The following is a 14651-nucleotide window of genomic DNA, read 5'->3' as shown; positions in this document are numbered from 1 at the left end:
TTAAAATCCAAAGATAAAACAATAAAATAAAATATTGTTTTGAGAACAATAAAATATTAATGATTTCTTTTTTGTTTTAATTAGCAACATATATGTTATTTGCCTGGGTTTCCATTGAAAATTGCCTTTGTATTATAGGTAAGCAATAATTTTATATATCTGTAAATGAGCATTTACGCAAAATTTGGGACATTCAAGCCCGAAATAAGTTCTTTATTCCCAAGACTTACTAGATGATGTTGTTTTTTTTTCTCCTTCTGTGTATATCCTTTGTTAATATTTATAAAGGATGTATTTAAAAGGGTAATTTTATTTTGAAATAGGAGAGAGGAAAATTCATGCTGTAATAATGTCAGAGTTTCCAGAGGAGTATGTTGTGAAATTGTTTATTTAAACACATTTTATTTGGGGTTCAGTATGAATTTTTAATAGATGTTTTTTCAGATAAGAAGGCAGTAATTCAAACTCAATTATATAAACAAGGAGATCAGAGAGGATTTATCCTGAAGGGTATAAAATGAACCAAGAGCTTTTAGTCTGGGTCATTATACGATCAGCTCCCCAAAGCAAAGTAAGGTAGGTGTCTACACTGAGAAGGCTTTGTGAAATGAAATGTTCTTATTTTAATTATTTTTTTTCATTTTCACCATTTTAGTTGATATTCAAAAATGGCAAATGATAAGTGGTAATTTGCTTCTATAGAATCTAAGAACTCCAGTTATTTCTCCAAAATTGTTCAGTGGTGAGTAAAGGTAGGTGAGCTGTATCAGGAAAAGAAAAATTTCATTGACTTAAAATAAGAGGAACAACTGGTCAATTCCCTAATGAAGGCTAATTGATGTACCTGGCTTTCTCTTTCTCTTTCTATTTTGATTTCAACATTTTTATCAATTAAATTAACTGTATATTAAAATCTGTCAATTACTAATGGCTATCTTTGATGATTATATACTTCTGTGAGAACTTATAGTAAATTCACTTTGGATAGTGTCTAATGTACGTTCCTTGCCTTATAGTACATTTTGGTTTCCAGAAAAATATGTTGTTTTAGTTTAGAAGCTCCTGGATTGCTCATAGGGTGGACAATTGATTCTTTTCATAGCATAGTAAGGAATTTGGTGAGAAAAGATGGGCAAAGAAAATGAGAAGAATAGAGAGCAATGTGTTTATTAAGAATGAAGGTAGTAAGAGCAAAAAAAAAAAAGGAGGAAAGGAGGTTAAGGCGGTGTAAGTGGTAAAGGAAAGAAGATATAATAAAGAAAAATGTTGAAAGTGTAGACAGATGGTCATGCCACTGAAAAAGGAATCTCTCATTATTCAGGGCCTGAAATCATATCATATTAGGGTCTTCTGTATTTAAGTTCTAAATAAATCATCTATCATGATTTTAAAAGAGGCAATTAAGTTGCAGAGATTGGAGTCCAGGTGACAATAAAGGAGAAATTATGGCAGATAATATAGGGAAGTATTAACTAATACTGATTTATATAGTGTTATTACTAGGCTTTCTTCCATACCATTCCAAGAGTTTCACATATATTGTTTTATTCTTTTAATGATTTTAGGAAGGAACATATGCAAAAATGAAGGCAAAAGATATTAAGTTGCTCAAGTTACACATAAGTATAATGAAATCTAGAAGCAGAATTCTAGATCACTGAGTCTTTTTTTAAAATTTAATTTTTTCAGTGTTCCAAGATTCATTGTTTATGCACCACACCCAGTGCTCCATGCAATACGTGCCCTCCTTAACACCCACCACCAGCCTCCCCCATCCCCTCTCCCCCTTCCTTCCAAAACCCTCAATTTGTTTCTCAGAGTCCACAGACTGTCATGCTTTGTCTCCCCCTCTGATTTCCCCCGATTGACTTTTCCTTTCCTTCTCCTAATACCTTCCATGTTATTCCTTATGCTCCACAAGTTAGACGACTGACTCTTATAGAATAGGGACCTAATACTAATTTATCACATAGAATCACAGTCTGTTTGTCTGAAAAGACCCTCTTAATCATCTTCTAGTTCTAAGCCCTCCTTTTATAGATGAGGAAATTGAGGCTCAGAAAGATTCTGTGGGTAAAGTTTTATTATTTGCAATAAAGGGGAAAGAATAATTCTTACTTTTTTTGTATCCACAAAATTATACAGCCAACATTGCTAGTAATTCAGCATTTCTAGTTTTTCCTTTTGCAAGTTTAGAGATTTACATTTACAAAGAGGAACTTTGAAAAAATGTAGTATCCATAATGAATATGACAACAATGGGTAAAAGTTCTAAAATGGTGTTTTATCCTATAATTAAAAATAGGAAGAGAAACCTGAAGGGAGGGGAATCAGAGGGGGAGATGAACCACGAGAGACTATGGACTCCAGGAAACAATCTGAGGGTTTCAGAAGGAAGGGGGGTTGGGGAGATGGGGCGAACCCAGTGATGGGTATTAAGGAGGGCACATGACTGGGTGTTATATGCAAATAATGAATGATTGAACACTGCATCAAAACTAATTATGTACTACTCTATGGTGACTAACATAACACAATAAAAAAAATAGGGTTGGGTTTACTTGTCTCTCTGTGTTTTCCAGATGAGAAAATAAGGCCCAGACAGATTAAATTCTTTTTTAGTCAATTTCTAATAGCTTCATGAGAGATCTTGAAATAGAATTCTATTCCTTAACTCGAGGACTCTACATTAGATCACCACATATCTACCTTATGTAGAATTACAGAGCTAAAATATGTGAATTAATTATTTTTATGCAAAACCCCAGTAGTTGGCTGGCTAGAGAGGCAAGAACCATATGATCATGATGGCTGAGTATTTTCTATCATTTTTAGAGGATCCTCTAGGTCTATGGATCTAAAATAATGAAATCAATTCTGTATGATAGAGGGACCTCACATTTGTGAAGCACTTGAGAAAGCCAGACTCCATGAGCTAAGGGATTCTTACATTTTTCTCTTTAATTGAAATACAAAAAATTCTGAAGAATACTTCAATATGCAACATTTTATCTAAAGGAGTTAACCAGGAAAACTTTTTAATGTATTACTTCACTTCCTTGTTTATACAGATGAAATTTTTGATAATTTTGTGTCTCAGAGTCATAATTTTATTCTTTCAGAGCACTTAGAACAATATTTTTCTTATTAGTGCTCATACTTACCACCTCTGCTTAGATTGTCAGTACCTCCTCTGCTTAGATTGTCAGCCCTTGATGTGAAGGACCATAGCTTATCCATTTTATATTTCTCTTTGCCTGGTTCAAATAAATGCTCAGGATATATTTATCTAATTTATCTACCATTAGTTATAATAATATTACCCAGCTCATTATAATAATCAATTGATATTGAACAAACTATTCATTACACAGGTTCTATTGAGATACATATTCTCCTTTGTCTGATTCACAATGGACCCTCTGTTGTCGTCCATGCAGCCAAAACTTACTCTACTTTTCCTGGCTAACCCACAGTGGGTATGTCCTTGATAGTATTTCTCTGTGTCAACCTATATTTTTTGCTTCTATAGTTTTTTTTAAGATAATACATTCCATACATTTTCTTAGTAAAATAATTTTTATTTGTCCAACTCCACTTCTTTCAACCATCAAAGAATATCCTCAGGGTTGTAAAAAGGGGAGTTTCTAGATTTCTGGGTTAGCCCTTTATCTAAATCACCAGTGGTGATTTTAGTTGACCTATTCTGAATGTTCTCCAGCTTTGTTTTGTCTTCCTTTATAGACATTGGATAGAATTATATGCAAGGTGATTTGTGCTGAGATGGTAATGAAGTTGGATTATACTTTTTCTTGGTTTCTTTAGGCTTTCTGATTATAACCAGTTTGTTGGCCTTTTAAGTTAAGGAAGTTAAGTTTTTAGAAAACTACAGTTCTGAGAAAGACCCTACTGAGGTCTCACTTTTAGCGGACTTTTTTTTTTTTTTAAAGATTTTATTCATTTATTTGACAGACAGCACAAGTAGGCAGAGAGGCAGTCAGAGAGAGAGGAGGAAGCAGGCTCCCTGCTGAGCAGAGAGCCCAATGTGGGGCTCGATCCCAGGACCCTGGGATCATGACCTGAGCTGAAGGCAGAGGCTTTAACCCACTGAGCCACCCAGGTGCTCCTTTAGCGGACTTCTTACAATTAGAGGCAGGTATTTGGATTTTTTCCACTGAGTGAATTGTTTTACACTTAGTTGACATTATGTGTCTCTGCCACTGTTCTGTTGTGATGTTTCAGGCTTTCCTTTCCACTGCCCAGTGTTGCTAAGTGGCACTTGCAAGTAGGACCTTCACTATGTGAGTTCCTACGTTATGAGGTATGTGGCTCATAGTCACATCTAAATGCATAAAGAAAGGTTACTAAGAGTATTAACTATGCAAAAGCACCCAACATAGGGCATAGAACGAAGTAGGCATTCAATAGCTACAAATATTTACACACACACACACACACACACATTTTCGCTCAGTGTGGGTTTTAAGGAGGGCATATATTGCATGGAGCACTGGGTGTGCTGCATAAACAATGAATGCTGGAACACTGAAAAAATAAAATAAAATGAAAAAAAGTCCCTTCTGTATGTCCTAAAGGATATATGTAATAGATTCTTTAATTTTTTCTTTGATTTAGCATGACTGCTATCTACCTGATGTCCATGCTTTTTGGCCTTGCATGTGGGCAAGTAATGTCTTTTTGTTTTCCAACTGAGTATACAATGCATGTTGAAAGGAAAGAGTGCGCTTATTGCCTAACCATCAACACTACCATCTGTGCTGGATATTGTATGACACGGGTATGTAGTTCATCTCACTTCTTTTGGCTGTAAATTAGATAAACCTAGACTCAGTCCATTTCTATCCAGAAAGGAAATGAGATAAATAACAACGTTAATTCCTAAATCTAATGGTTATTGGCTCCTTAGAGGTAGAGCCCCCTGGTTATAATATTATATGGATCTACTTAACACAATTGGTACAGATTTTACTCCCAGAATTTATTTAAACCTTATATTGTTCTCATGATCAGGATAAAAGGAAGGTGTGTGTGTGTGTGTGTGTATGTGTGTGTGTGATAAAGAATTCAGTGTGAATATATTGAATTGGTACTGGGGAAGGGGACTAAGGAATCCTCCCTCAGTCTTATTTGTGTCAAAGGAATATAAGTGAGTTAACATTATACTCCCTTTTCTGTTCTGTTCTTTCCTCAGGATATCAATGGCAAACTCTTTCTTCCCAAATATGCTCTGTCCCAGGATGTTTGTACGTATAGAGACTTCATGTACAAGACTGTAGAAATACCAGGATGCCCACGCCATGTCACTCCCTATTTCTCCTACCCTGTAGCTGTAAGCTGTAAGTGTGGCAAGTGTAATACTGACTACAGTGACTGTATACATGAGGCCATCAAGACAAACTATTGTACCAAACCTCAGAAGTCCTATATGGTGGGATTTTCTATCTAACTTCTACAGTGATGTAACTTGCAATTCAGTTAAATGTGTTCACCTGGAATAAAATTAATAAAATGTGAATATATTTCACAACACATTGTGTACATTTTGAGTACTCTTTCACCCAAACCCATACCCACACATGCATCAGAGAGCCTATGGGCTTTAGAAGAAAAGGTGAGTGAAAGAGCCTTATGAACTCATATGAGGGATAGTTTCCACATGAAAGGGCACAGTGCAGGTAAAATGGCAAAGAGGGATATGAAATACTAACGAAAAGCAGCTTTGAGCTGGCTTTCTTTAACAGAAGACCATGACATGAGGTTTGTCTTGACATAGAAAATGGATGTAGGGATGCTGCAGAGTTATAAGTGTAATGTGATCAGAAACTGAAGCAACACAGAGCATCAGTGTACTGGAGACATTTGCATCCACAAGCTAGAAGCAGGACTGGAGAAGACATGGAAGGTAAAAAATATGTGAAATCTGCAACATAGCACTTTATTCTAGTTATTCAAATGCACAGGATAGATCTTAACCAAAACTCAGCAGACAGTATATTCTATTCTAAAAACTGTTCTCTTTAATTTAATTACTCTGATGGGCCAACTGACTTATGAAAGTTATACCCCAAAAGCCTAGAAAAGAGGCCATGATCATTTTACATGTGGAAGTCTAAATCCTTTGTATTCTTTCAGGTAATAGGAGACATTTCTCAGTATTTATACCAAAAGCAACTTGTGCTGCTTTGGCTTTTGATGTCCTGAAAAATTAGTATGGTTATGAAAGATTTTAGGGATGGGGAAGAGTGCTAAGGGATTAAATAGCATAGAATCATCCTAAATTCTAATTTAAACCTTTGTCAATATTGAAACACTATTTTCCAGCAAATGCTTGGTAAGTGGCTGTTTATTTTTTTTCTTCCTTCCTTAGGTACTCTTTCATGGTTTCAATAGATGCGTGAAGTGAGACAGACCTAGTGCCCTGCAGACTTGACCTCAAAAAGATGATTTATCCTATATTTGCCCATTTCTCTCTGTCTAAACTGCTACCATTAGGGTAAAAATCAATTATCAGCTGGAATGGTTGGCTTTGCTGTATCCCACAGTCACTGGCTGCATTCAGAGGGAAATTTTGTAAATGTCTACATGCATTCAGTACATAGTGTGTGTAGCTCTCTCTTTCTCTCTCTCTCTGTGTGTGTGTGTGTGTGTGTGTGTACAGATGGTAGTGTCAATGGATTAGTGCCAAGCTCATGTTCTGCCAATGGGGAGGGAATAGTTGTACATTTATATACCAAGTCAGGGGTCCACATTATGCTTACTTTAATATTTGAGGTTGACATCTGCATAGTCTTTAAATATTAATCTGGAAGTTTGAGTTCTCATATCATTTGATAACATGAACACTTAAAGCTGCAGGATTATAACATCCCCTCTAAAAACTGTGTATCAAACATAGATCTTTGACTAATGAGTAAAATGTCTGATGTTCAAACCTAACTGGCACTAATTACATATGACTTTCATGGAACCTGAAATTGATAAACCATGTTGGGGCATGAGAGCTCCCCCTCTGAACAAAATTTCCTTTTATTAATTTTCACATTTTGATCAAGATCTTTCTTTGAAAGCATCACTGATCAAAAATCAAGTTCTTTCTATTTTATGGTTTTGTCCCTTGGTACCAGAAAGTACTTTTCCTGGTTGTCATGTCATATGTCAGAGGGAATGTGCATAACGGTTAGAAACCACTTCTGGTCACATCTGAGCAGCAAGGAAGGTTAGCAGGGAGACACTCTCAGGTACTTCTTATCTAAAGTCTATCTTTTCAGGGCACCTGTGTAGCTCAGTTGGTTAGGTATCCTGACTCTTGATTTTGGGTCAGCTCATGATCTCAGGGTTGTGAGATTGAGCCCTGTGCCAGGCTCTGTGCTCAGTGGGCAGTCTGCTTGAGATTCTCTCCCCCACCCCATGCTCTCTCTCACAAGTAAGCAAATCTTTAAAAAAAAAAAAAAAGCCCATTTTTTTCAAGGTTTTAAGTGTTGGAAGTAACCCAGAAGGTAACATCACTTTATTGGATAAGTGGTTTTTAAAATAAGTTTGATGGTAAAGAAAATACAAAACTTAACATAATTATATGCAAAAGAAATAATTCCAAATTGCATGATGGTTTTAAACCAGGACCCTAGATCTGAAAATAACCAACTGAAATATTTATTGGCATTTATTCCAGTTATGGGGAGAATTGTTCTCCCTGTGAAGGCAAACCTGGAGTCATGCATGCCTCCTAGAAGTCTCTGCTTAAAGCGACCATGAAAGCAGACTAGTGAGTACTGCAGGAGCACCCTGGAAGAATTAACTGAGTGCATTTGGGAAGACAGAGTGCAGATATAAGCATGAAGCAGTAGTTGATGAACTTTTTGAAAAATAGCAGAACTTCAAAGATGTTTTAAAACACTATCTCAAAAGAACTGCTTGAAGCCAAATGTGTTATTGATAACACAACCTGTAAGGTTGCAAATTCATAAACCATAAGTCTGGATAAAAATCCAAAGTCAGTTAATAGTTTAGATAAAAGAAAATTTTTGTGAACTCTGAAAATTCTAACCCTTCAGAAAAAGCAAGTGAGAATTAGTGTGAATTTGAAGTGAATAATGAAGTGTTTCTGAAAGGCGATAATCAATAGACCGGGTTCTTCTCTTTTGCAAGGGCTTGGGAAATGCAGAAAAGGAGTCTTTCCACAGAAGAAGCAGAGAACTAACCCTACACCTAAAGGAGCTGGAGAAAGAACAAGAAAGAAACCCTAAACCCAGCAGGAGAAGAGAAATCATAAAGATCAGAGCAGAAATCAATGAAATAGAAACCAAAAAAACAATAGAACAAATCAACGAAACTAGGAGCTGGTTCTTTGAAAGAATTAATAAGATTGATAAGCCCCTGGCCAGACTTATCAAAAAGAAAAGAGAAAGGACCCAAATAAATAAAATCATGAATGAAAGAGGAGAGATCACAACTAACACCAAAGAAATACAGACAATTATAAGAACATATTATGAGCAACTCTATGCCAACAAATTTGACAATCTGGAAGAAATGGATGCATTCCTAGAGACATATAAACTACCACAACTGAACCAGGAAGAAATAGAAGAAGCAGAGAAAAGAAACAGTGTAAGAAAAAGGTATATAGGCCTGTCCAGACATCTTGGAAAAGCTGGTTGTCATGTGTCTACTTCAATTCCAGGAAATATTTACTTTCAGGTCACCAGATGGTGTGCAGTCAGGCTGTGGTCCTTTCTTCAGAAGCATCATGTGAATCCAAGAGTCTGTTACCTGGAGTTTGGCAGCACAAAGGTGGTTAGCAATTCCTGATAATTATGGGCCTGTCCTGTGAGGTCAAAAGTCTTTCTGGAGGTGTCTTTCCTGACAGATGAAATTCCCAGTGTGCGAGTTATGATACTTAAGGTCATTGTCTCCTGGGAGTGCACTTCCTCATTCAGGGACCCAGAGATGACATCAGGGGTAGAGTAGGCCAGCAGGTGGAGTGGCAGGTTGTAGTGTGCAGCACAGCCACAGGGCATGGAGTACCTGCTGGGCATGGGCAGTTTCATGTTTGCTTCTTCAGCATCTGGGTCTGGGGGTGGGGGCTGCTCCTCCTGGAAAGTTAGGATGTTGATGATTGAGTAGGGGTTGACTCTCATTGGGACCACAAGTATAGTGTGTCCTTTCTCTAAGTGTCCCTCACCCTGTACCACCCCAACCAACATTTTCAATTCAGATGATGGAGGTAGACATGATATTTAGGCTCAACCGACCCTGACTGGTTGAGGGATGAGCATGTGAACTGATCTCTTCTAGTCAGAGTCAGTCTCAGGACTTTTATTGTAACTGTTGGGCAAAGAGGACAAAACCCTGTTGGGATTTGTAAGCTGTGAGCCTAGAGCCACTACTGGTCATCTTTGGCATCTGCTGGAAACAGCCAGCCTGGGAATAAAGCCAACACAGATGACAGAGTGAAGGAGAGAGACCTAATGATATCATTTGAGTCTAATCAGAAGCTGGCTTCAATTCTAAATGAAATTGTAACTTTTAATCAGAACTGCTTAAGCTAGTGGGAGTTGGGTTTCTGACACTAGCAACTAAAGATTACTGACTGATTTGGCATATTTCCCATTAGTTTCAAAAGATCCCCTCCCGCATTTTGGCATATTTCCCATTAGTTTCAAAAGATCCCATTCTGCATTTCCTCCAGGACTTTGCTGTTTTCTCTTCTCTTGCTTCCTATTTATTGACTTTCTCTCCTCAGCAAGATCTCCTCAGCAAGAATCATTCTTCAATCTCTTCCTGAATTAAAAAGAAAAAGCAACAACAACTAAATAATCTTAGGATCTTAGAAGACCTAGGATCTTCTTGTGAGCCTGCACAGCCTTCTGTTTATTTGCTCTTCTCTCTTTGACTTCTTATTCGCGTGTGTGTGTGTGTGTGTGTGTGTGTGTGTGTGTGTAAAAATTCCATCTTAATCTGTTTGGGCTGTTATAACAAAATACCACAGACTGGGTAGCTTATAGATGACAGAAACCTATTTTGGAGGCTGGGAAGTTCAAGGTCATGGTGCTCACCATGGTCTTATTCGAGTGAGAGATTTTTTTCTAGTTCATAACTGGTCCTTCTCAGCTATGTCCTCACTTGGTGGAAGGGCCAAGAGATCTCTGTGGGGTCTTTTATAAGAACATTAATCCCATGAGAGTGGAGCCCCCACTCTCATGACCTAGTAACCTCCAAAAGATCTCACCTCCTAATACCATTATATTGGGCATTTGGATTTCAACACATGAATTTTAGGGAGGAAAAAACTTCAGACTACAGCAAGCCTCCTATACTGACCATTTTATTTCCTCACTTTTCATTCTCTTCTCAACCCACTATGATATGACTTCCACTCCTATTTTCCTTTGAAACTGTTTCTAGTAAGGTTAACAATGACTTACTAATAGTCCAATATATGGGTTCTGATCTTCTGTGAACTCTGTGCTGCCCTAGAGGGCCCAGTGGAGGTCATATATCTGGATTCAAAACATAATACATCTATGGCATTTGTAATCAGTCCTAATGAGGCCGACGTCAACATTTTCTCTTTTCAAGCCTTTTCTTGCTACCCTTCTCTGTGATGAGTAGAAATCCATGCTATGGTCTAGCAGTCAACTGTAATGTAGTTCTGAACTGTACTTCTTCTGGAAATGTAATTTTGCTTTGTGCTGTAAGAGTGAAGTTTGCACATTTTGTGAAAGAAGGGCTAGTGCTGTGACAATGTTACATTATCATGTATATATCTATCTATATAATCTATCCTATTGACCCTTTGGACACTGTTAAATGTAGAACAAATGAGAAACTACCCATTTCAATAAAAGATGGTTTAGATGGCACCTATTGAAAGAATACAGGTAGCTGATGGAGACCCTCCAGCCTGAGATGGAGGAATGGATGGGGAGTAAAGAACTTTTGGGGGATTTAAACTTTACTGGAGTAGAGGATTCTAGTTTTTGAAACTTTCTCACTGAGGTCTTCAACATGAAAGGCTACCCATATTGTTCAAATATGGGCACTACTACTTTTATGTTGCAGATTCCTAGACTAGAATTCTAGCTCAGACTCCTTTCCTGAGCTTCAGTGTGTGTATCTAGTGCCTGATTATATATCCTCTTGGATGTCCTATAGTCTCTCCAACTGGCTTCAACTTCCTTCCAACTGTAGTTTGCTTTTTCTCCGGGGCACCACCATCCCTTAGCTGTCAGGAAACCTGGAATGATTCCAGGTTCCTCTTTCTCTACATTGCCCCTATATCTATCTACTTCTTTTTTTTTTTTTTAAGATTTTATTTATTTGTTAGAAAGAGAGAGAAAGAGCACACAAGCAGGCAGAGAGGCAGGCAGACGTGGAGAGAGAAACAGGCTCCCTGCCGAGCAAGGAGCCCGATGCAGTACTCGATCCCAGGACCCTGGGATCATGACCTGAGCAGAAGGCAGAGGCTTAACCCACTGAGCCACCCAGGTGTCCCATCTATCTACTTCTTGGTAGGAATCCCAGTATGTAAGTTAGAAATCCTCATGAAATCCTCTGGCCTTTGCCCTCCAATCATTGTTCATACTAAGTGATTTTTGAAAGGTGCAAATTTAATTTTGTAACTCATTGTTTAAAATTTTTGCCATGATAGTTGTACAAAGATAAGACTCCTTGGATCAGTTTAATGGGAACCTTCATCTTCCCAGTTCTTGACATGCTCTCTTGGAATTCTTCCATGCTATCTCTTTCAGGGTCTTCTTGATGTTGTTCCCCACGTGATCCGCTTTTCTTCTCTACTGCTGTTACTTTTTTTTTGGATAATTTATATGGGTTCTTCAGGACTCAGTTTAGAGACCTCAAAATTCAGAAAATCTCTCTCCCCTGACCATCCTCTCTAAGGTAGAGAGGGTCTACTTTTGGTTAATGAATATCATAGCACTTACCTCATGGGAATTATATTTGCCTGTTTTTTCCCCTTACTCTAAACTCCTTGAAGGCAGACTTCTCTTGTTCATCTTAGCATATCACTATCTTCTAAAGAGTTTTGTCAAATGTATAAAATAGTAGTCCTCAAACAAAGTAAAACAAATTCTAATATTAGAGTGGGTTGCATCTTACAAGGCAGAGCTGGTCCAGAGGAAAATATAGGGACTCTGGCTATGGCTATCAATATCAAATCTTTGAATTAAAATAAAATTGGGAAATACATCAAAAGCTATTCATTAATTCTATAAATTAATATTTTCAAATAGGTATTTGGCATCATGCAGAAGTACCTTTAGTTGTGCAAGATGATGCATATTTGATTTATAATTAACAGAAATTTTCATCAGTGTAATAATTATAACAATTTAGATAATATTCATTAGTTGCCAGGTTTGCTTACTTCAAAGTTGGTTATTTTAAGTTTCTTCTATTTAATATAAGTAAAATCATCAGTAAATTATGCAAGAAAACAAAACAAAACAAATCCCAAAAGCTTCAGATGGGTTTCCGGCACATTAACTAAAAATTTTATGAAATCAGCATAAATTTTGCTTTGCAACATTCAGGACATATTACTTCTATACTTTATGCTTTCCATATCCTCAGGAGACAGCCATTGGAAAAGTGGTTTCCTGGGATGTATTTAACTTTTGTTGACAGTGAGGACACCAACAAAATGATTAATAACATTTTGCATTAGTTAAGTCTTTTTACCTTTCAATGAACACGTACACATAATAACTTAGAGATACATTTTATAGGAAAAAATAATCATGTTGAAAGTAGAAATTTTTGTGCCCCTCAAAATACACCTTAACAGAAATTTGATTTTGAGGAATTCAAATAAGATGATGTAGTTAATTGATGGCCTCAGGGCCCACGAATGCTCTTTCACAGGGATGTGTAAGATATGGTTGCTGAAATCAGGGGGCTGGTGGTCAAAGGGGATGTCAACACAGTAGTGAAGCAGGCAAGTTCTTGAACACCCAAGGGTGCCTCTTCCTTTTAATCTTTGATAGTTATTTCAGAAGGGAAGATATGTTATCTCCTTCACTGTCTTCTTCCCACAAGCCTCTTCTCTTCAAGTAAACCTATTAATGGGGCACACAGGGAAAGGAGAGCAACTCTCCTGGATGACTGTGTGTAGGATTACACTGGTCCCTGTATCAGTGTATGGTTTACCGATTGAACCCTGGACAACAAAGGAGGTATTCTGGGGAAAAGATGTATAATCTGGATGAGACAATGTTAATCGAAATCTAACTACTTGCACAAAAGTCCTTAGAATGTTACTTTTACATCTAGCTCCTCATAGTCACACTACAGAAGGGTTACTATTCTTTCCTTTTTTTTTTTAAAGCCATATTATTTGGTAGTTGGACATTTAGATAAGTTGTGTAAAGATGTGTATAAAGATACAATAGAATTTTTAAGAGAAATCAAACAAGAATTCCAGTACATAGAAAATTTAATTTAAAATAAAATAGTTCATCAAGAAATTTTAATTCAGTGCCTCGGTACCAGAAGCTTCAGGGTAAGTTTGGGTCTGATCTCAAATCAGTTCAGATAAATAGCTATAACCAAGAATTTATATATATGAATATGTATATATGTACCCATATATGTATACATGTATGTATGTATACACATTCATGCATACATATATTAACTTATTTACGTATATATTCAAGAGTTATAAATTCAAGACACATATAGATTCAAGATAGATAGGAATTCAAGATATATATAGATTTACGATATATAAAAATCTGCCCTCACTCGGAGGTGGAATTCTTTAGCTTTACTCACGGCACAGATTTTGGAAAAATTACTCCTAAAAGGAACACATTAACCATAGATGGAACAGATCTCTACTCCCCCACTTTTAAGTATTGTACTCTTCTTAAGGTTGTTAAATCAGGTATAGAATGAAACTTTATTTTTAATTTTTTTTAAATTAGAGACAATTCTGAGGTGGAAGAAACCTATGCACTTGGGCCTGTCTTCAGGTAGAGGATGAACTAAAGCCAGGAAGAGAGATGGACTGTTTGTTCTTCGCTTAAAAGTTTATATTTCTCACCTACTGGAGTATAAACGTCTATTTCATGAAGTGATTTTCTTAAAATAATCTTTTCTTCAGCTATAGACACAGTAAAGTAGCCATGTACAATTAAATTTTTAGCTTGCTTCCAATCTGACTTTTTTCCCAGAAAAGCTTCCTCCAACGTTAGTAGCAGTAGCAAGTAAGCAACAGCAGAAGTGTGGTTCTCTATGCAAATGAGACTATTTGTAGTCGTTAGGTCTTTTCAGCAAAACGTTTTGTAGAAGTTTCTTGGGGTGCACACTTTTCTTTAGTGCATACCCAAAGATTGTGTTCTCACAGGTGGATGAGCTTAAGTAGGTTTCCAAAATCCCCAGTACTGTCACTTTTGTGTGGCCTTTTAAAATGTAATTTAAAAAACTCTCTATGATCTAATAAATGTACTACGTTGTTAAAAATTGACAAAGATACCAGTTTGGATTCTAAATTTGGGTTTACCTACCTCAGTTGAAGCATCAAGACCATAAAGAATATGAAAATTTTATTTTTATAAGGAGATTTACACAGAAAAAAACACATTTCTGTTCTGTGGGTTTTATTTTAG

At 36.8% G+C, this 14651-nt stretch overlaps 1 protein-coding gene across 1 annotated transcript; it reads left to right on the top strand.

Moving 5' to 3' along the window:
- The first annotated feature begins 592 nt into the window (after positions 1–592).
- Positions 593–5525, top strand: TSHB (thyroid stimulating hormone subunit beta). The gene is made up of 3 exons (XM_032881255.1): positions 593–752; positions 4636–4798; positions 5213–5525. The coding sequence occupies exons 2-3, from the start codon at positions 4637–4639 to the stop codon at positions 5465–5467; spliced, it is 417 nt and encodes a 138-aa protein (XP_032737146.1). The 5' UTR covers positions 593–752; position 4636; the 3' UTR covers positions 5468–5525.
- Positions 5526–14651: the final 9126 nt, after the last annotated feature.

The sequence above is a fragment of the Lontra canadensis genome, unplaced genomic scaffold (assembly GCF_010015895.1).
Source record: "Lontra canadensis isolate GAN:19392208 unplaced genomic scaffold, GSC_riverotter_1.0 scaffold75, whole genome shotgun sequence".
Lineage (NCBI taxonomy): Eukaryota > Metazoa > Chordata > Mammalia > Carnivora > Mustelidae > Lontra > Lontra canadensis.
The sequence above is the reverse complement of the archived record's forward strand: the minus strand, read 5'-3'. Positions and strand labels throughout refer to the sequence as shown.

What these genes read in the sequence shown, in the direction of transcription:
- TSHB (XM_032881255.1), top strand. Translation starts at nt 4,637, where the DNA reads ATGACTGCTATCTACCTGATGTCCATGCTTTTTGGCCTTGCATGTGGG. An exon ending in CTGGATATTGTATGACACGG is followed by an intron (nt 4,799 to 5,212) that starts GTATGTAGTTCA and finishes TTCTTTCCTCAG; the next exon opens with GATATCAATGGCAAACTCTT.